Source organism: Rhinopithecus bieti, unplaced genomic scaffold (assembly GCF_001698545.2).
Source record: "Rhinopithecus bieti isolate Rb0 unplaced genomic scaffold, ASM169854v2 scaffold_5387, whole genome shotgun sequence".
Taxonomy (NCBI): Eukaryota; Metazoa; Chordata; class Mammalia; order Primates; family Cercopithecidae; genus Rhinopithecus; species Rhinopithecus bieti.
Window position 1 is genome coordinate 328,983 of NW_016804806.1, and position 21,406 is coordinate 350,388.

General features: G+C 37.2%; 1 protein-coding gene across 1 annotated transcript in view; it reads left to right on the forward strand.

The window, feature by feature from the left end:
• The first annotated feature begins 2,884 nt into the window (after positions 1-2,884).
• ACSS3 (acyl-CoA synthetase short chain family member 3) overlaps positions 2,885-21,406 on the forward strand; it is a 184,372-nt gene continuing 165,850 nt past the window's right edge. Inside the window, 1 exon segment of the mRNA XM_017870447.1 lies at positions 2,885-3,648. Within this exon segment, the coding sequence (XP_017725936.1) occupies positions 3,338-3,648 (311 nt within the window). The 5' untranslated portion in view covers positions 2,885-3,337.

Genomic DNA, 21,406 nt, shown 5'->3' on the forward strand with positions numbered 1-21,406 from the left:
AGGACTGTGCCACCACACCCAGCTAAGTTTTGTATTTTTAGTAGAGATGAGGTTTCACCATGTTGGCCAGGCTGGTGTTGAACTCTGGACCTCAGGCGATCCACCTGCCTTGGCAGGCATTAAGTATTCTGACCTCAGTTTTCTCCCCTCTCTTCATTCTTTCTTGAGCAAATTTCCACACCTTTTATTCTCTCTGATCTTCTTACTCTGCACTCTCTCCATTATTTTGCTTTTTCCATTTGCTAGAATGCTTCTCTAAAATAATTTTGTCAATAAATCTGCTTACGATGTTTTAAAATGTCATCCTGAATAGCATATTTATTATACCATTATTACATACAATGAAATAAATACTATGAATTAATAAGCTGGAGTTTTAGCATACTTAACCATTGAAAAGATTGTGATTAAAAATATAATTTTATTTTTTGAAATAATACAGAATTTATATGCATGCTTAAATTAAAATTATTTCTTTTCAAATGTTCTGATTGTTTCATTTTAGGTACGTTAATTTTCAGGCTTGAATTTTTAGATTAGTTGGTTGTTCACAGGCTTGGCTGCTGTCCTAAATTAGCTTGGCTTGCTACTGACCCAATGCTAAGCAGTTTACACATATTTGAACCTTGCAACAGTCCTGTGAAGTAAGATTATCAGCTTCAGGTTACAGATGCAGAAACTGCAGTTCAGAAAACTTAATTAACTTTCCAAATTTTCACACCTAATAAGTGGCAGTACTGTAATAAGATTCAACCTGAGGCTTCATGGCTCATGATTTTAAGCTTTTCATGTGCTTAATGAATCAACAGGCTCTTGGTGTCTTAATTTAAAGGCTAATAGTTTATCCTTACGTACTGACTTGCATTTGACACTATTTACACTCAGCTCTCTGGCTGGTTCCAATACAATCTTCTAGTTCTACTAGCCTTGCTTGCTCTACCTATACACTGAATGCTCTCCAAACCAGACCCGCTGCTTTTGCTGGATTGTGTCAACACTTATGCTCTCCCTTCAGCCTGAAATGGAGCTTACAGTAACAATCTATTGTACACAATTACTTTCAAAAGAAAAAATGATACACTGATGGGTCCAGAAAAAGTGGTTTAATCTGGAGATACGGGGTCTAACTGCCTCATACGATCTTGTAATCAGTTCTCTGTTTTTAAGCTCTAAACTTCATACTTCCTTCTGAACCTTCAGAGAAACCCAGCACCTCCAAAACTTGAGACATTCCAGGCTCCTAAGGAGAAAATGGATTCTCCTTAGGAAAATCCATTTTCTCCTCCACAAGCTCCTCTTCCCACTTTTAAGTCATATTCCACAGATTCATCTTCTTTCTGTTCTTTCATTTGGTTTCTTCTCTTCTCCTGTTCTCTTTATCCTTGTAGGGTTTTTTTTACCATGACCACCACCCTCTTTGATTCTCTTTCAGTGGAGTTTCTTTAAGGAGAAGAATGAACGTGGCTATTCAATTTGTCATATTTTATTGGAATTCTAAGATCTGTTTTAAAAAGTAGAAGATACTCAGACTGGAATTCAAATCGTGGACTTTGGAGTCAGATTCCCTTCCTTGTTCAAGTCATGGCACAGAGATAAAATGATCATATTTGCACAGTATGCTGGAGTGAGTGACAGGACTAGAGTGGGTCTTCCCATAGCCCTACACCTTGAGGTGTCAGTAAATTGTATCACGGCACATCTGTAATTCAAAACATTTGGGCTTTGAAGTACCGGGCATCCATAAAGTTTGAATCCTGACTGTTTCACTTGCTAGCTGCGTGGCCTTGGGCAAGTCGATCTATCTCTATACTAGCTCCATTTGTAAACAGGTGATTATGGTTCCGACTTCTTGGTACTCTTATGAGAATTACAGGAGCTAACATTTGTTTGAAGTGCCCAGCACAATATGAACACATACTAGGTGCAACAACTAAATCTCTCATTCTGGAGAGGACCAAGAGGTTAAATGGCTTTGTAACTTTCTCTGGATTTAAATGGTGACTGTGTCTTTGGCCATCAGACATTATTTGATTTGAGACCTTTGGAAGGACTAAAGTAGACTGCAGATGTCAGGGAAAAGTCTAATGTCTTGCCTCTCAGTGAAAAGGGAGGTGGTTATTTAAAGAAATATTCTCTGTTTTGCATTAGACTTACCTCTGTTCTGTTTAGCATTTATCTCCACATTATTCTTTTCCTGCAGAATCATTTTTTTTACAGCTTCTCCAATTATGATCCTTCCCAAGGTCAGGGGCATGTCACTATTTCTCACCTCAGATTTGGAAATACATATCTTTACATTTAAAACTGCAAATACTGTCACACCAAGACAGAATGTGTTTGGCATAATATTAAGGCAAAAGATTGCATCTGAATCTCGGTAAAGCATGAATAATAGCAGAGCTTGAAGAATGTTAAACCTAGATGGTAATATATACCACCTTTCTTTTTACATTTTCCTAGTTTCCTCTTCTGATTCATCTTTACTTACTTCCTATTTTGTTTTTTGTTTGTTTGTTTGTTTTGTTTTCTCGTTAGAAGAAAAGCCACAGAAACTCCAAGCAGACAAATTAGAAGGGAGGCAATGCAACAAGTCCTATCTGCTCTCTGTCTAGATCCCATGCGGAGCCTGGTCAGCAGGTGAATCCACATCCCAGTGGGGTTACCTTCCCTGTGGCCTGTCAATCACTCCAAGAAGCACTTCCCAATTTGTCTGGCACAACCTCCTTTCACTCCTCCTACCCTCTCAGCGGTGAGGAAATCCCGGAGCAATCTTTGCCCTGGAGCCGCTTGTGTTTTCAGTAACCAGGGACTGAGCTGATTTTTAAAAATAAATAAATAAATAACAATCAGGACCCTTGCCGCAACTCACCGGGTTGCTGGTTTCTTGCAGGTCAGAGGCGATGCCACCTCCACCAACGACCTCCCAAAGATTAAACCAGCCATGTACAACCTGATGGACTGAAAATTGAAAGAGGTGGGCCGTTGGCCTCTTCCTAAGAGTACTTGTGTGTTGAAATCGGGAGGACGTTCTGGAGTTTGAGCGCGATTTTTCCGGGGGTTGGAAGTTCTTGTAGAGGTTTGGATTTCGTGCAGCGGCGCAACTAACCTGCTGCAACTGTGCTGTGACACCCCTGTCCCGGGGCCCCCACTTTAGCCTGTTGCTTCTCCGGTCGCTCCAGGTCGGTTTTTCCCGGCGACTCTAGTGTGGCTTCCAAACTTCTGGGCTCCGGGCTCACTTTGGAATTTGCCCCCGCCTCCTATTCGCTTCCCTCAGGCCCCAGGAAGTTGCAGGAGTCCCATTTGTCACACACTCGGGGACCGCGGGTGGCCGGCGGAGATGAAACCCTCTTGGCTGCAGTGTCGTAAAGTCACCGGCGCCGGGGGGCTCGGAGGGACCTTGCCCGGGTCCTCTCCGGCCCGGGGGGCCGGTGCGGCCCTCAGGGCTTTAGTGGCCCCAGGCCCGCGGGGCGGTCTCGGAGGTCGGGGCTGCAGGGCGCTGTCCTCTGCCAGTGGCAGCGAGTACAAGACCCACTTCACAGCCTCGGTGACCGACCCCGAGAGGTTCTGGGGCAAAGCTGCTGAGCAGATCAGCTGGTACAAGCCCTGGACTAAAACGCTGGAGAACAAACACTCGCCCTCTACCAGTTGGTGAGTGACTTCTGTGCAAACCCGATCCCCCATCCCTGGTAACTTTTTGGGCGCCAGGACCTCCCTGGGACCTGGAATCTGGCATTCTATCACGAAAGAAAATTGAAACTGGAGATGTGTTCAGACCCCTCAATTCGTGTTTCATTTCAATTTCATAGTCAGTTCTCTTGCCTTCTGCTCTTGAGGGACCCTGTTACCTATTGTGAACCCAGTGTCCCATAAACGGGGGATTTACCTGACTGGCAAGGCTCTGCTTGCCACTGGGAATATTAAGAGGACTAAAACAAGGTCCTGCCTCCAGGGACGGCACAGTCCAGTAGGGGAGCTACTATGTAAACAAAGCAAGTGGTGCAATAAACTAGGGAATTGTAACTAAGTATCCTCATACTGTGGGGAGGGAGGGTTGAGAAAAGACTTCAATAAAATCACACCCCAGAAGGGTTTGGAAGGATGAGTATGTCTTCTCAAAGTTGAAAAGACCCTAATTATCAAAGTTCTAGAGGTGAACAACAGCTTGAAATGTGACTGAGACAGTGACTGCAAATGATTGTGGTTGCTGGAGAAGTAGGAGGGGAAGTGGTGTGTCTGGGGGCTAGGTTGGGAAGGGATTTATGTACTGTGCTAAGTAGCTTGGACCAGATCCATAGGCCTGTTGTGTGTATGAAGCTGCAGTAGTATGGAGTACCCAGAAAGAATACAGATAGATATAGGCCAGGTGATGTTAGAAGTCATGGTATTTTGTAAAGTCTGCTACCTGGAGTTGGAATTATAAGAAGTTATAAGCATTATTATTATTATTATTATTATTATTATTATTATTATTATTATTAAGACGGGAGTCCCGCTCTGGGCGCCGCGGCTGGAGCGCTGCACGTGCCGCCGATCTCAGCTCTCACTCGCCAAGCTCCCGCCTCCCGGCCTTCTCACGCCGATCTCTCCTGCTCAGCCTCCCGAGTAGCTGGACTACAGCGCGCGCGCCCGCCATCTCGCGGCGCTATTTTTTGCTATTTTTTAGTAGAGACGCGGTTTCACCCCATGGTATAGCCAGGCCATGCGTCCTCCGATTCTCCTGACCTCCGTGAATCCGCCCGCCCTCGGTCTCCCAGTGCTGGGATTACAGGCTTGAGCCACCGCGCCCGGCCAAGCATTATTTTTTGTGTTACAACAAACAGAGACACATTGTAGAATAAATATCAAGCTTGCTCAGATACTGAGGGTGAGGCACAGTCAGTGATTATCTCAGAGGGTGGCTCCCTATGTGCCTGCCCGCTGGGGGTGTGATTGCTCTCATCTGCCAGCCATTAGAGAGTATGTCTCCTGTAAAAGTTTCAAAAACACTGCTCAGCAATGAGGTGAGGGGAATGACACGGTCAGGTCTGCAGTGGACGAATGGCTCTATGGTTAGAGCAAAAACTCTAATGGAATGGAATTAGCAAGAGCCTGTTCTGTGTCTCCACCATGCCCAGTCCTCTCATAAGTGTGTGGGGATGACATGGTGTCTCCTTTAGAATCCAAGCACCTTGCCCATTCCTATCAATTATTTTTTTCAATAGTATTTGATTGGTCCTCTTTTCTGTACCAGACAGTGAACAAGGCACTGGGTGTTCAACAATGAGTAAAACTTAGTCCTTGATTTCTAGAAGTCGTAAAGATTAAAAGCATGGACTCTCAGGCCAGACTACCTGGATTTGAGTTCGACTTCTCACAGTTACTGACTGTGTGTTCACAGTGAAGTGACTTAATCTCTGTTTCACTTTGCCGAAATGCAAATATGGAAATAAGTGGAGGCTTAACTTAGTAAGGGATGAAGACTATGTCTTTATACACTAGGCCCTATAAATGTTAGAGGAAGAATAACTCTCTTTGTATTCTCGGACCATAATTATCTTAGGAGCAGGAAACTCTCCTAGTGTTCCCCAGATGAAAACACAGAGATTATTGCATCACTGTTTCTCAAAGTTTTGTGTACAAATATCTGTCATAAAACATGGTGTTATAAATGATTTTATGTGGCCATCTCCATTATAAAACAAATGTGCATAGCATTCAGTTAAGAAAACACAGGTATATTCTAAATGAAACACAGTGAGGGCCAGACCTAAGACAGTGGCAATGGGAATGGAGGAGAAAGGACAGATTGGAGTGATCTGAGAGTGCAATCGGGGATCAGCAAAGGCCCAGGAGAGAGCCTTGGGAGTGAGTGTCAATGTACCCAGCAAGTAGAGCTTAAGATTAGGAGATTTCCTTTCCAATAACTTGCTTTCTTTTTGTAATATCTAGTTGCTTGTCTACATTTTCTAAAATTTGTATGTATAAGAGGTCTTTAATGAGAAATTTTGTGAAAGGGTCACTATATTTTTATAGATCAACATTTGATAACACTGTATCCAAATTCTTTATCTTTTCAGTCTTGAACTCATGCCTAGAAAATCAAAGTGAAGAAGTGATAAAACTTTGACTCTATTTATTTCAGCAGTGCGATTCAATCTTACAAGAATTCTGATTGGGCAAGCAGGGTTGGGAGGGAAGTAGACGTAGGAGACCAATCTTAAATTTCAGTTAGTCAGTAGTTTCAATTTAAATCTATGACTGCATTGGATATCTAAGTGAAGATAGTCTTGATTGATTAGCAATTTTCCACAAAGCCGAACTCAAGGAAGGGCAGACTGAATTTACTTTTGTTTTATTTTGTTTGGCTTTATATCCCCAAGATCTAAGGCAGAGTTAGCATATAAATTTTTAAAGTGAGAGTCAACTAACTGGATACATAGCTCTGATGATTTTTGTTGCTATAAAACAAAACACCTCTTTGGGAGGTGATAAGTGGGTTTAGGCACAATTTGGCGTGAAGGAGCTTTACTTACTTTCTTTGAAGCTGAGATCTGGAGAAGGGAGATATTGACAGCCAAGTGCTTAAGCAAAACAAGGCGAGATTGCTATAGCTAATTGTTCTGTCCTCTGTGGAGCTGGCATACGTGTAGTCACAGTCTCTGATGCCCTTTGGCTTCCCAGAGGCAAGAGAGATTCTTCATTATAAGCTTGTCTGTTTGTTGTTCATAAAAGTAAACTCCCCTCAGAACCCTCAGGCTTATCAAAAGTCTCAACACATAAATAGTACTGAATATTAGTTTTTGCAGTGACATAAGCTATGCAATATTTTATGCATGCAGTAATATAGACAGGGAGTAGAAATCTTTAAGGGTGATATATGGAAGGGAACTTCCATTGTAGTGAATGACTCTATTTAATGCATTTCCAGTCCTGTAATTTCTGAGACCATCAAAAAACAAATCCAAATTATGAGTAGGTGCTTTAGGGATTTATACATAATTGCTTCTCCTCACAGTTTGGTGGTTACTCCATATTGTTAAAACCTGGCTCTTTGGGTAATAAAGTCTCTATTAGAGCGACTTCAGTGGAGAACTGCAATTGTAGTAATTTCTTTAATCCTGGAACAACAAAGTGGATGTTTCTGGTTATTTTCTCCTGATAGACATCCTGCTGCCTATCCTGAAATTGAAATCCAGCTGCCACTCTCTGAAGGATTAGTCAATTCACTTTTCTATTATGTATTGTGGTTGACTCTCTGGGCCATCAATTTATCTCTTTCTATGGAAGCATTACAATCCAATTTTAGTTTACTTTTATTTAAACAACATTCAGTGATAGGATTCTCATATACCATTTGTTTAGAAATCAGTATGTATTAACAGTGACTATAAACCAAAAAGGAAAAGACTAACTAAATGCAGATTATTAGAAAATAACTTAAGCTTGGCTAACATTTCTGTAGTCGAAATAGTGTGGGTTTCTCAACATGCAGGATCTCAATTCCTTACTAGCTTAGATTAAGGTTGTTTAATCCTGCCAAGTCTTAAAATGGCTTATAAGAATTAAAGGACATTAATCATTCACCCACTGCATGTATAGTACAGAGAAAATGATGAAAGAGATAGTGAAGCAACTCACCACACAGCAGCATGAAAGACATGCGTTAAATTATTACCAAAGAAATTAATTTTAAATTTTAGATGCAGGGGTACATGTGCAGGTTTGTTATATGGACATGTTGTGTGATGTTAAGGTTTGGGCTTCCATTGAACTCATCACCCAGATAGTGAACACGGTACCTGGTAGGTTTTCGACCCTGACCTCATCTCTCCCTCCCCGCCTTTTGGAATCCCCAGTGTCTATTGTTCCCATCTTTATATCTGTATGTCTCCAGTGTTTAGCTCCCACTTATAAGTGAGAACATGCGTATCTGGTTTTCAACATGATGAACACAATTTAGAGTTGCAGTTGATGCTAGGTAATACAATCTTTCTTAAGGGATATGATATTGTCTTCTTTAGAAGGATCATGAGATGGGGGGGGCTAGAGGAAATTATGTTTAAATTGAGATCAAAATGAGTAGGAGTTAGACACATGAGAAGTGGGGAGGAACATTCCAGGGAAAGAAAATAGCATATGCAAAGGCCATGAGGTAGACATGTTTAGTAAGTTCCAGAAACTTAAAAAGGTTTACGTGGTTGGGGCTTAAGAAATGACAGAAAATTATCTTGAGATGGAAGGAAAGAGCCATATTGTGAATGGTCTTTTGAGTTATGTTAAGGATTTTTAAATTTTTTCCTGGCACATAACACCTGTCACATAATACATGACCAAAATGTAAATTTCCTATTCTTCCTTCTTCACTGGGTCAATACAGGCTTGAGTTCAACTGTAGCTTTGCCGCTTAAGCTGAGAAAGCTTCAATACCTTTATTTGCAAAATTAGAATCATGACAGTATCTATTTCTAAGGATTAAATTGGGTGAAGGAAGCTTGTAAAATGCCTAGGACTTTCCCTGCCACGTAAAACTAAATATGATTATCTTTGGAATATGAAAGAAATATTCCCATGAGCTAATGTGGTCCAATAAGTTTTGAGGGGAACTGGTAGCATTTAGAATGAATCTTAAAGTAGGACTTAGGAGAAAAGTCATTTATGTGCAGAGAACAAGATGACAAAAACATCGAGGTAAGAAAAGCCAAGGGTCCCTAGAGGATAGTTATAGTAAACCAGTTGGCTTTTAGTGGCTTGTCTGAGTTGCTGGGACTTACTTTCAGAAAATAGTTTTGGCCTGCTTTTAGAAGGCTTGGAGTACCAAGCTAAGGCATTTGCATTTACTTCTTAGGCTGCAGGTCACAACATGCCTTAAAGCCCGCAGATAGGCTTTGTTTGACCTAGAAGTTTTGTTTGTTTAATGCGTTAGCATTTAAAAATTGGAATATTTTGTCTAAAATCTAAATTTCTTGTAAAAAAAATCGCTTTTGGCATTTTATTTTTTATTTTTTTGAGACGGAGTCTCACTCTGTCACCCAGGCTGGAGTGCAATGGCGTGATCTCCACTCACTGCAACCTCCATCTCTCTGGTTCAACCGTTTCTTCTGCCTCAGCCTCCCAAGTAACTGGGATTACAGATGTGTGCCACCACACCCAACTGATTTTTGTATTTTTTTTTTTTTGGTAGACATGGGGTTTCACCATGTTGGCCAGACTAGTCTCGAACTTCTGACCTTGTGATCCGCCCACCTCGGCCTGCCAAAGTGCTGGGATTACAAGCATGAGCCACCATGTCTGGCCCTTGGTCTTCTCTTTAAAGAAGAAAAAATGGGTCGGGCACGGTGGCTCACGCCTGTAATCCCAGAACTTTGGGAGGCTGAGACAGGCAGATAACGAAGTCAGGAGATCCAGACCATCCTGGCCAACATGGTGAAACCCCGTCTCTACTAAAAATACAAAAATTAGCTGGGTGTGGTGGTGCATGCCGGTAATCCTAGCTACCTGGAAGGCTGAGGCAGGAGAATTGCTTGATACGAGGAGTCAGAGCTGAGACTGTGCCACTGCACTCCAGCCTGGTGACAATGTGAGACTCTGTCTCAAAAAAATAAACAAACAACAACAACAACAACAACAACCAAAAACCAGAATATCTGTCAGCAATGGGTCAGGATTCCTGCACAGCAACTCTTTGCTGGAACTGAGCAGCTGCTGACCCTTTAAATGGTACATGTGCTTGTTTGTTATTCACTGTCCTCACCCCTATTTCATTACACTTTGCGTGTCCCAGCCATTAAGTTTTCCATTGTGAGCATTTTTGTTTGCAGTACCTAGTAAGGAAGTAATGATCCATGGAAACATTTTGTTAAGAAGGTGATAGGATGAAAGTATTATCAGAAGCCAAGTTTGACTTCAGATTTCAATATTTCTTGGTAGTTTGGGAAATGAGGGATATTGGGAAACACAGAGTAACAAGAACATAAAATAGTGTGACTAATGAACTAAGATAATAGCAGGAGGTAAAGAAAGAGAGGAACGTCAGGAATAAAAATTAAATTACACACAGTGACTTTTTGGCAGCGGGATGCAGGGAAGTAAAGACATGATAACTGTAAGAATCTGACTTAAATGTCCAGATGAGGAATTGATGGGACAATTAAAACTACAAGGCTGAAAACTGGGAGAGAGCTTGATGTAGAATTATAGATTTTAGTATAAATCTTAAAGAGCTGAGAGGTAGAAGCTTATGAAAGTTGAAGAGAAAGAGAGAAAGAAAGGGAAGAGAAGAGAAAAAGGACTGAACTTTGGGAAAAAGTGGGAGAAAAAAAAAACTATGGAAATGGGTGAGACATTCAAAGAAAGAGGAAAAGAAAGAGCAAGATATTTTAGTGTCATGCATTGTAAAGGAGAAAAAAAATAAAAATAGTGGTCAAGGACTCTAGAGATGCTTTGAGGCTATTGAGAATTGAAAAAGAAAATCTGCTGTGACTCAGAGATCCTTGATGACTTTCAATAATATAATATCAATGTTAAGATGAGGACCAAAGCCAGAATAGCGCATTACAAAGTGAACTGGTATAGGCAAAAACATTCCATGAGGATATTCGACAGTGACAGGAAGATGAAACAGGATAATAAATGGCGGTATGGTGGTATCTGGGTCAAGTAAAAGACAGTTACTTCGTCATTCCTTATTTCCTCTTCTCCCTTTAAGAAGAAATCTATGCTTAAATTCTGAAGTGAAGAAATTATGAAATAGGAATGAAAAGAATTTTGCTTGTTTTGAAGCCTACTGCTCAACAGGACTCCTTGTTTTTGCAAGTTGAACTTTGTGTGGTTTCTTATGTTATTTTTTTGCTTTTGCTACTAGGAGCTACTGAAAGAAAGAAACAGGTTGCAAAATTCTCAAAATTGGTATAAAAAGTACTCAGTAGATCTGTTTGTTCTTTTTAAACACTAGAGTTATTCTAGTGAGCTAAATATCTCTACATTTGTTTGTGAGTCTGACAGGGAGGATAAGGAAGCAGTTGAAAAGGGAAAAGATAATTAGTATTTGTTGAGTCCTTTCTCTGAACTATCAGCTATACAATAGAGTCATGTATTTCCGTTTATTCCTTCCCCAGATGCTGCGAAGTTAGTATTATCATGCCCTTTCTACATATGAGGGAACTGAAGCTCAAGGCCACACAGCTAGTTAGTAGTGGCTAGCAATAATAGCTCCAGTGGCTAAGCTCAGAATCTTTTCCTCCAAATATCGAGGCAACTGTTCCAGAAGTCAGATTGCCAAGTCTTGGTAAACCTGAAATAGATTTTTGGCTACTACATTGAAGGAGACCAAAGAGATGTGAATTAAATGCAAGAGGTAGTTTCTGAATATTTTCACTATAATTGATATTTTTTGGGACAAGTAAGAAGCCAGAATGGGATTTCAGGATTGGATGGTGGTAATGTGTCAATACTAGTTTCCTGAAGTTGATGGTTATAGTATGGTTCTCTAGAAGAATGTCCTTATTTGTAACAATTACATATGAAATTATTCTGGGGTTCTTGTGTATCATGTCAGTAAAGGTTTCAAAGGGGAAAAAAAAGTACTTCATGTTGTAACTGCAAATTTTCTGTGAGTTTGAGATTGCTTCAAAGGAAAATAAATGAAAATATAATGGGGATTTCATGTATCCAGAAAGCAATTTAATCCCCCTATTGAACTTCGGCTATTTGGCAAACAAATGCTCAGCTACATTAAATTGTTTGGGAAATTCAGTATTTGTCAGATATTTTTAAAGTTACATTTAATGCTGGTTTGAAGGCAAAAGTGTTATATAAAGAGGAAGAATTTTCCTCCTTTTGACAAACTCTAAATTAAATGAATTTATTCATAGCGTTGTACACAGTACAGGTATATTTAAAATTTAAAATCATCATTATTTTATAGATATAAAAATATTTTAAGAAGGTATCTGGTTGGCATGAAAAATTGCCTGTTAGAAATAAGGCCTCTCAAAATAACCTCATCAGGAAAGACCAGTTTTAAAAGATGGGCCTTATTTTATATTCTGAAGGTCAGTAGCTTGGTACTGTCCCGTATCTAATTTTCTCAGCTTGTCATGCTGCTGAACCTTCAGGACAGAACAGAGTGAACTACAGGAATGCTGCAATTACATAAGCAAGGATGGATTGCCTGCCAAATGGCACAATCAATGAACAATGGAAATTCAATAGGCTGTGACTGATCAACTACCAGGTCTTGGGGGAAAATCCAAACTCTTATCACCTCCCGAAAGGTGGCTTACTTTTCTTTTGTCATGCCACATATAGTATTATTTGAAAGGAGGAAAAAATACAGTGGTTGAAGTTATTTGCTGCTGCTGCTTCTTCTTTTTTTTTTTTTTAATTCTATTTTCATAAGCAACAAGCAGCAACTCTATGAGGGAGATCATTGCTTTCCATTGTGATGTGACATTTGTAAGAAAAATGTGTGGGAGGCTAATGGATCTTTGCAATTATATACATGAATGTAAAAACCTCTCTAAATTACAGTTTCAAGTATACGTGAATGTGGAACTCAAATCCTTTATCTAAACTATGTGGATAGGGAACTTGTTACATTAAAGGTATTAATTATATTTGTTTTTGTCAGTGTTTAGCTGAATGAGGTAAGGAACAGTGCATAGAAAAGAGAGGTATTATTTTTATAATATCTTAGGAAAATTAAAGTTTGTGAATTTTGAGTTTGAAGGAGTCCAGTTGGAAATATGAGGATAGTAAAAAACAGAAACTCTTTCAAATATTAAATTAGAGAGGGATAGAGTTTAATTATATGGCTTTAATAATTTAAAACATTAATTGCTTTAAGAGAGAGGAAAAGCAATTAAAGTCTGTAGGTCTTTGACTTATGACCTGACTCTGGACAATAGGAATACCTTCACTTAAGGTGTTCCTGGTAGAATAATAACACTTGCCAAGTATAATCTTTCAAGATGTCGTTCCTGAGTGGATGCAGCAGTTAAGTAAAATAAATTTGGTAAGATGAAGAAGAAGGAGAAGGAGAAGAAGAGCAGGAGGAGGAGGAAGGAGGAAAGAGGAAGAGAAGAAGGAGGAACAAAAGAATGCTCAATTTCTACTGTAGATATGGCCAGATATCTGTTGAAAATTTAGTAAGATTAAAAAAAAAATAGTTGCTTGGTATTATTGACCATTTGCTAAATAACTTTAATCTAATGAGAGCATGGGAGCTTAGAAAAGTCCACTTTTACACTAATCTCACTTTGCTTTCTCTCCACATTCTTTTCTTATTTTCATAGAATTCCATTGATTTTCAATTGAGAGGCAAGTATTTTCTATAATAAACCACAAATACCAAGACTGTACCTTTCTCTAATTCTCCCTCCCAACTCTCCCTCCTGAAGTACAGATGAAGTTTGCCACTGTTATCAATGGAATTTGTTGGATATCCTAATTTTGGTGGTTAGAAGGAAAAAATGTTGAGAATCAGTTAGTGGAGAAAACTGATTTCTGGTAAAAAAAATCTTGCCTGTACTCTTTTAACAATATCTTGGTCCAAATAATTATAATACAGAAGAATTATAAAATACATACTGTGATGCGTATTACTATTTTTTGTGTCGTTTGTTTTCTCATCTATTCTCCTCTATTAGTATGTAGGAAGATTGGTCTTCCCCACACAGACGTGATTGATTATGTGATTAGCTTTGGCCACTGCAGTAAGAGGAGCAAGGCTTTTCATTTAGTTAATTGCCAGAGCTTCAATTCTTAGTTCTTTCTCATCTGCCATGGCCATTGTGGAAGTACATGTAGAATAGAAGCGGTTTGGATTGCTGAGCAAAACGTATAGATGACAATGTTTTGGGGAGTCTGCCTGAACCCACAATGGAGTGGTATGAGTGAGAAATAAACATTTAGTTTTGCAAGTTACTGAGGTTTTGCAGTTGTTATCGTATGGTATGATCCAGCCTGTTCTTACTGATTGAGGGGAAATAATAACTTTATATGACTGTTGGGATAATTTAGTCAGCTAAAGTACGTAAATATTATCAGGTATATCATAAAATAGCTAACCTTTTATTATCTGTTATCATAAAAAACCCGTTATCATGAAAACAGCTAACAGCTAAGTTTTATTGTCTCCATGGTATGAGCTAGATACAATACTAAGTGCTTTACTTTATTTAATATTTATAACAACTCTGTGAGGTAGGGTCAATTGTTATTCTTGTTTAAAGGGTTTGGAAAGATAGTTTCTTAAGAAACTTGCCTAAACTTATAAAACTAGTAAATAGCAGAGCTAAGATTTCAACCCAGGCTGGCTGAATTTAGTGTCTGTGGTCCTAAATATATTCTACTGCTTTTGAAAATCGTCTCAATTAATTTTAGATTTTTTAAGACTTTTAACTCTTCTACACTGAAACTGTTTAAAGTTTTTACTTTTCTTTTTAAATAGTGATATAAGAAGAGTTTTTAAAATGTGGGTCTACATCTCTAAAACATTCTAGATATGGAATAAAAAATAGCTGTTCTTTGAAAAAATAAACTTTTAATATTTTATTGTGTATGACAGTCCTAAAGGTGGGAGAAAGGGAGCTTTAAATGACTTGACAGCTTCTTTAGAAATGTTTCCTGGGCAGTAGAAAGAAATATTAATCTCTTCCTTAAAACTACTCTGTTGATTTTCTGGCTTAAGGAAAATCTATAATGACCACATTATGCATTGCTTATAGTATGCTTTAATGTTATTTTTGTAAGAACATGATCATAAATAGCCTAATTGATTTATCTAATTATGAATACTTGAAAATGTATTCCTCCAACCTCTCAATAAAAAAATAGGATTTCATTATTTGTAAGTTGTTGGTTTTATTTACTTTTAAATGCCNTAATTATATGGCTTTAATAATTTAAAACATTAATTGCTTTAAGAGAGAGGAAAAGCAATTAAAGTCTGTAGGTCTTTGACTTATGACCTGACTCTGGACAATAGGAATACCTTCACTTAAGGTGTTCCTGGTAGAATAATAACACTTGCCAAGTATAATCTTTCAAGATGTCGTTCCTGAGTGGATGCAGCAGTTAAGTAAAATAAATTTGGTAAGATGAAGAAGAAGGAGAAGGAGAAGAAGAGCAGGAGGAGGAGGAAGGAGGAAAGAGGAAGAGAAGAAGGAGGAACAAAAAGAATGCTCAATTTCTACTGTAGATATGGCCAGATATCTGTTGAAAAATTTAGTAAGATTAAAAAAAAAATAGTTGCTTGGTATTATTGACCATTTGCTAAATAACTTTAATCTAATGAGAGCATGGGAGCTTAGAAAAGTCCACTTTTACACTAATCTCACTTTGCTTTCTCTCCACATTCTTTTTCTTATTTTCATAGAATTCCATTGATTTTCAATTGAGAGGCAAGTATTTTTCTATAATAAACCACAAATACCAAGACTGTACCTTTCTCTAATTCTCCCTCCCAACTCTCCCTCCTGAAGTACAGATGAAGTTTGCCACTGTTATCAATGGAATTTGTTGGATATCCTAATTTTGGTGGTTAGAAGGAAAAAATGTTGAGAATCAGTTAGTGGAGAAAACTGATTTCTGGTAAAAAAAATCTTGCCTGTACTCTTTTAACAATATCTTGGTCCAAATAATTATAATACAGAAGAATTATAAAATACATACTGTGATGCGTATTACTATTTTTTGTGTCGTTTGTTTTCTCATCTATTCTCCTCTATTAGTATGTAGGAAGATTGGTCTTCCCCACACAGACGTGATTGATTATGTGATTAGCTTTGGCCACTGCAGTAAGAGGAGCAAGGCTTTTCATTTAGTTAATTGCCAGAGCTTCAATTCTTAGTTCTTTCTCATCTGCCATGGCCATTGTGGAAGTACATGTAGAATAGAAGCGGTTTGGATTGCTGAGCAAAAACGTATAGATGACAATGTTTTGGGGAGTCTGCCTGAACCCACAATGGAGTGGTATGAGTGAGAAATAAACATTTAGTTTTGCAAGTTACTGAGGTTTTGCAGTTGTTATCGTATGGTATGATCCAGCCTGTTCTTACTGATTGAGGGGGAAATAATAACTTTATATGACTGTTGGGATAATTTAGTCAGCTAAAGTACGTAAATATTATCAGGTATATCATAAAATAGCTAACCTTTTTATTATCTGTTATCATAAAAAACCCGTTATCATGAAAACAGCTAACAGCTAAGTTTTTATTGTCTCCATGGTATGAGCTAGATACAATACTAAGTGCTTTACTTTATTTAATATTTATAACAACTCTGTGAGGTAGGGTCAATTGTTATTCTTGTTTAAAGGGTTTGGAAAGATAGTTTCTTAAGAAACTTGCCTAAACTTATAAAACTAGTAAATAGCAGAGCTAAGATTTCAACCCAGGCTGGCTGAATTTAGTGTCTGTGGTCCTAAATATATTCTACTGCTTTTTGAAAATCGTCTCAATTAATTTTAGATTTTTTAAGACTTTTTAACTCTTCTACACTGAAACTGTTTAAAGTTTTTACTTTTCTTTTTAAATAGTGATATAAGAAGAGTTTTTAAAATGTGGGTCTACATCTCTAAAACATTCTAGATATGGAATAAAAAATAGCTGTTCTTTGAAAAAATAAACTTTTAATATTTTATTGTGTATGACAGTCCTAAAGGTGGGAGAAAGGGAGCTTTAAATGACTTGACAGCTTCTTTAGAAATGTTTCCTGGGCAGTAGAAAGAAATATTAATCTCTTCCTTAAAACTACTCTGTTGATTTTCTGGCTTAAGGAAAATCTATAATGACCACATTATGCATTGCTTATAGTATGCTTTAATGTTATTTTGTAAGAACATGATCATAAATAGCCTAATTGATTTATCTAATTATGAATACTTGAAAATGTATTCCTCCAACCTCTCAATAAAAAAATAGGATTTCATTATTTGTAAGTTGTTGGTTTTATTTACTTTTAAATGCCTTGATGTGTACTATTTCTTTTATTTTCTTTCATTCTTTTTTATCTTGATCCTAATTCCCTTGTGCATTTTCAAGCAGAAGATATGCAGGTGGGCAAACCTTGATTAATGGTGTATGTTAAGTGCAGAGATACATTTCTTGGAAATTGCATTGCAACTGGCTCCCTTAGTTCTAATAAGAATATCCCATTTTTTAGGAATCCAGTGCAGGGACAATGAGTTGCAGTGTCTCTCACCTGTGTTATTCCATAGACGTTGCCAAACTTTGGAAAACAAATGATCTAAAAATGTTAAATGCTTCCTTTGAGTGTTTATGGGATGAGTCAAAAATATAAGATATGTAGAAAGTCTGTAATAGAAAGAGAAGGAAACTAACGTGATTATTCTCTAGCTTGTTACTGAGTCATTCCTTTCTGTAACCTGTTGTATTACCATCAATAATGATAATGGTGATAGTAATAACAAAACGATGACAATGGCAAAGACTATAGTACTGCTGTTCTAATACTAATTACGAAGAATTTGATTTGTGTCGAGCCCTATGCTGATCACTATATATATATTATCTCTTTGAATCTTCCCAAAAACTCTTATAATGCATTTTTATAACACTGTAAACAAATGCACAGGAAGATAAGTAGCTTGTCCAAAGTCATACAGTGGTGGACGTAGTTTTTTCAACTCAATTGGGTCACACTGTAGAGCCTAATTTCAGTATAGGTGGTAATTATGCTCTCTACCTTCTGTTTTGCATAGCAGAATCTAGAGAGTGAAAAAGCATGAAAGCAATATAGCATTCTTAAAAATGTTAATCAGGGATTTAACTTCCCTTTGCTTTACTTGTTCTCTATGTTTCTGTATGTCTTCCACTCTCCTCTTATCTTAGAGAAATGGAAGTCCTCGCTGTTTTCCCAGAGCCAACTTGAACATGTCTTTTCGATTTCATCACCTTTCAATGTCTCTAAGGATTTTATCTTAACATTTTTAGTGGTTCTTTCCTAAAAAGCACTTCAATCTTGTTTTCTTTTAAGCAAATTTGGCAAAAGTGCTCAATACTCATCGCCATTTTGTCACTTCACATGTATTGTGTAAGCTCACACTCTTGATACTTCTACCAGTAATTTGATACATCAGCACTGGGTAATAGGAGAGCAGAGTTCAGGTGTAAATTACATTTGTGATCTTCACAGTAGAATGCACAGAGCCTTTTGTATATTAGTTGAACTGATATACCATACACAGATTTACCTTCTTAATCCATCTCCTAAATCTGAGTTTTTATATAAATTGCAGGTAGATACTACCTGAGTCATCTATCCAATTAGAACCCCAAATAATCCACAAATCCTCTATCAAGGAACCAAAGAGTTTGAAGTTTTGTCATCTAAGCTTTGGGTCTAAGCTTTATTTTCAGGCAGTTGGCTGCCTTTGCCTCTCCTTAGCTCATTCATTGATCTTTAAGCTGTAGTAGAGGATATTTTATAATCCATGGGTTTCCATTTATCAAGACACATACATATATACTGCAAGTAGGGAAAGTAGGGAAACACTTCACCTATGTGGCGGATTGGTTCCAGAACACCACCCACTCCCTGCAGATACCACAATCTGCAGATGCTCAAATCCCTTATATAAAATAGTGTAATATTTGCATGTAACCTATGCACATGCTCCTATATACTTTAAATCATCTTTAGATTACTTGTAATACCTAAAACAATGTAAGTGCTATGTAAATAACTGGTGTACTGCATTTTTAAAATTTGTATTTTTTAATTATTATATTGTTATTTAAAATTAATTTTTCCCAAATATTTTTGATTCATGGTTGGTTGAATCTGTGCATGTGGAACCTGTGGATACAGAGGGCTGACTCTACCTATATGAGAATGAACTGGAAAGGTTGCCTCTTAGGCACATGTGAGATTCCAAGGATTTCAGATTAAGAATTGGGTTGATATTATGTTATCAGATTGTCATCTTTTAGTAAATATGTTAAGAAAACTAAGTCACAGAATGAAAAAGTGATAGCAATCATATAAAAATTGTTGAATTGGAATGCATTTATGTTATTATCATAAATTATGACAAAATTTTAATATATTAGAGTAAAAACCTATCTGGATCTGAAAAGCTTGAATTTTAGAAAAATATAAAACTGATTTTATTATTTTTATTATTATTTAAAAATATTGGGTCTTGACTTCTCAAGATCTACATATGTCTAGCATAAGCATCTTTTTACTTTGCTCAAATATTTCAAGAGCTGTCTGAAAATGTAATTTGTAATTACAGGCTTAGTAGACCTAATTTGATGAAATTTTCTCTTACCTTGGTTTACTTAATTAATAAAAATATTAATTTTCAAATTTATCTTTATTAAAAAAACCTTTAATACGGAGGGTTTTTAAAAAATTAAATAACTAGTTATTTCAAAGACAATATTTGATGGAAATAGTATAATACTACTCTTAGATCAAAATCTTTTAAATTTTAAAAGATGATTTTACTTTAAGTGTGTATTCATGTGTATGTGTGTGTTTGTGTGTGTTAAAGTGTTACAGGACACAAAACATATTGGTGTATAATGACAGCATCACCTCTTACCATAGTTATTTAACTTCTTAAAAGCATGAGTTCTTAAGAATTTAAGGAAAGTTAAGTAACTTCTAATGCTCACTTGCCATGCAGAGATAACAGATCTAGGATGAGAAAACAGACTTACTATGCTTGAGAGTGTATCAGCTTCTCGTTGTGTCATGTTTCCTCCCCAATTAATCCTATTTTATCCTCATAATACCAGTGTTACAGATTTAAGAACAAGCTGTATATACATACATATATACATACACACATATGTTTGTTAGCCTTTTATATTTATAAAAGTAGGTTTTATTTTGTTTTTAGCTCTGGAGTTTATTCATTTGTTAATGCATTTGTTTCTTCTTTATTTTGTTCATTCATCCAATATTTATTGAATGACCTCTCTGGACCACGCACTATTCCAGGCACTAGATGAGATTACAGATAGAGTTTTAACTCTGAAAAACAATGCTATACATCAAGCAAGGAAAAAGGGCATTTTGCTTACAGTAAAATAGCATTCATTTTCCTGTTCAATAAAAGTAGAGGAATAACAAGTGATATGGATTATCTAGTTATTATTTTCTGAAAATAAGAGTAATAAAATCCATTTTATTTTACAATGAGTTCTACTCTGAATTGCCTTTGATTGTTGAGGTGTGAAAAACTAGAGCACACAGTGTTCCATTTTGGTGAACAGTGGCCATTTTCTAACTAATGAATCCTTTAATAGATTAAAAAAACACAACTAATCTTAATTTTATCCCCTTTGTGCAGCCTCTCATTTTTTGTTAGAGGTGATAACAAGTAGGAAGGCAAGGGAAAGACAAATCAGAAAAGAGAGAATAAAGGGAGATAATGGGTTTCCTTAGCACCAGCTAGATAATGAACTCTTAGATAATTGAGCAGGCTGCACTGTATTCAAGTTTCAAATTATCAAAATGTTAATGGAAAACGTTTCATCTAGGAATGTGTCTATAGATAGTGGGGTTATTGACAAAGATAAAGTAAAGATGTACTTCGTAACATTGTTCTCAGATTGTTTTGAGTATAAGCCTAGAGAAAAAGGATACAAATTTTATGTTTTGCTTAGCATTAAAGTTATGTCCAATGGTGTCTAGTTAGCGTAGTTGGATTTATCTTTGTGGCTATGTCTATGTTATGTTTGTGTCTGTGTGTTTAAGGTTTTTTTTGGGTGCAAGGTATAGGTTGGATGCTAGATGGAGATGTAGTGTGATTTAATTATCAAGGGAGAGGTTTTATAAATGCAAGGCCTAGGATTGAGACTTACATGTAAATTACTTTCATTGGGATTTATTTATTCAGAAATAATTCTGAGCCAGATATGGTGGCTCACGGCTGTAATCCTAGCACTTCGTGAGGCCGAGGTAAGCGGATCATTTGAGGTCAGGAGTTCGAAACCATATTGACCAACATGGTGAAACCCCATCTCTACTCCAAAAAAATTAGCCAGTCATGGTGGCTCATGCCTGTTGTCTCAGCTACTCAGGAGACTGAGGCAGGAGAATCGCTTGAACCTGGGAGGTAGAGGTTGCAGTGAGCTGAGATCGCACGGCTGCACACTCCAGCCTGGATGACAGAGCGACATGCTGTCCCCACCGCCACCAAAAAAAAAAAAAAAAAAAAAAAAAAAAAAAAAAAAAAAGAATTCTGATTGACATGTAGGTTTATGACTTTTTTCCCACTGTAAAAATAGGAATTACTTTAAATTTTAATTAGGTAAATGCAGGAAAGTCAAATATCTTGGTATATTAGGCATAGGCATAGTTCCCTTCAGTGTTTTTTTTTTTTTCTTGTTTTTTGAAATAATTATAGGCTTACAAGAAGTTGCAAAAATAATGCAATGAGTTCATT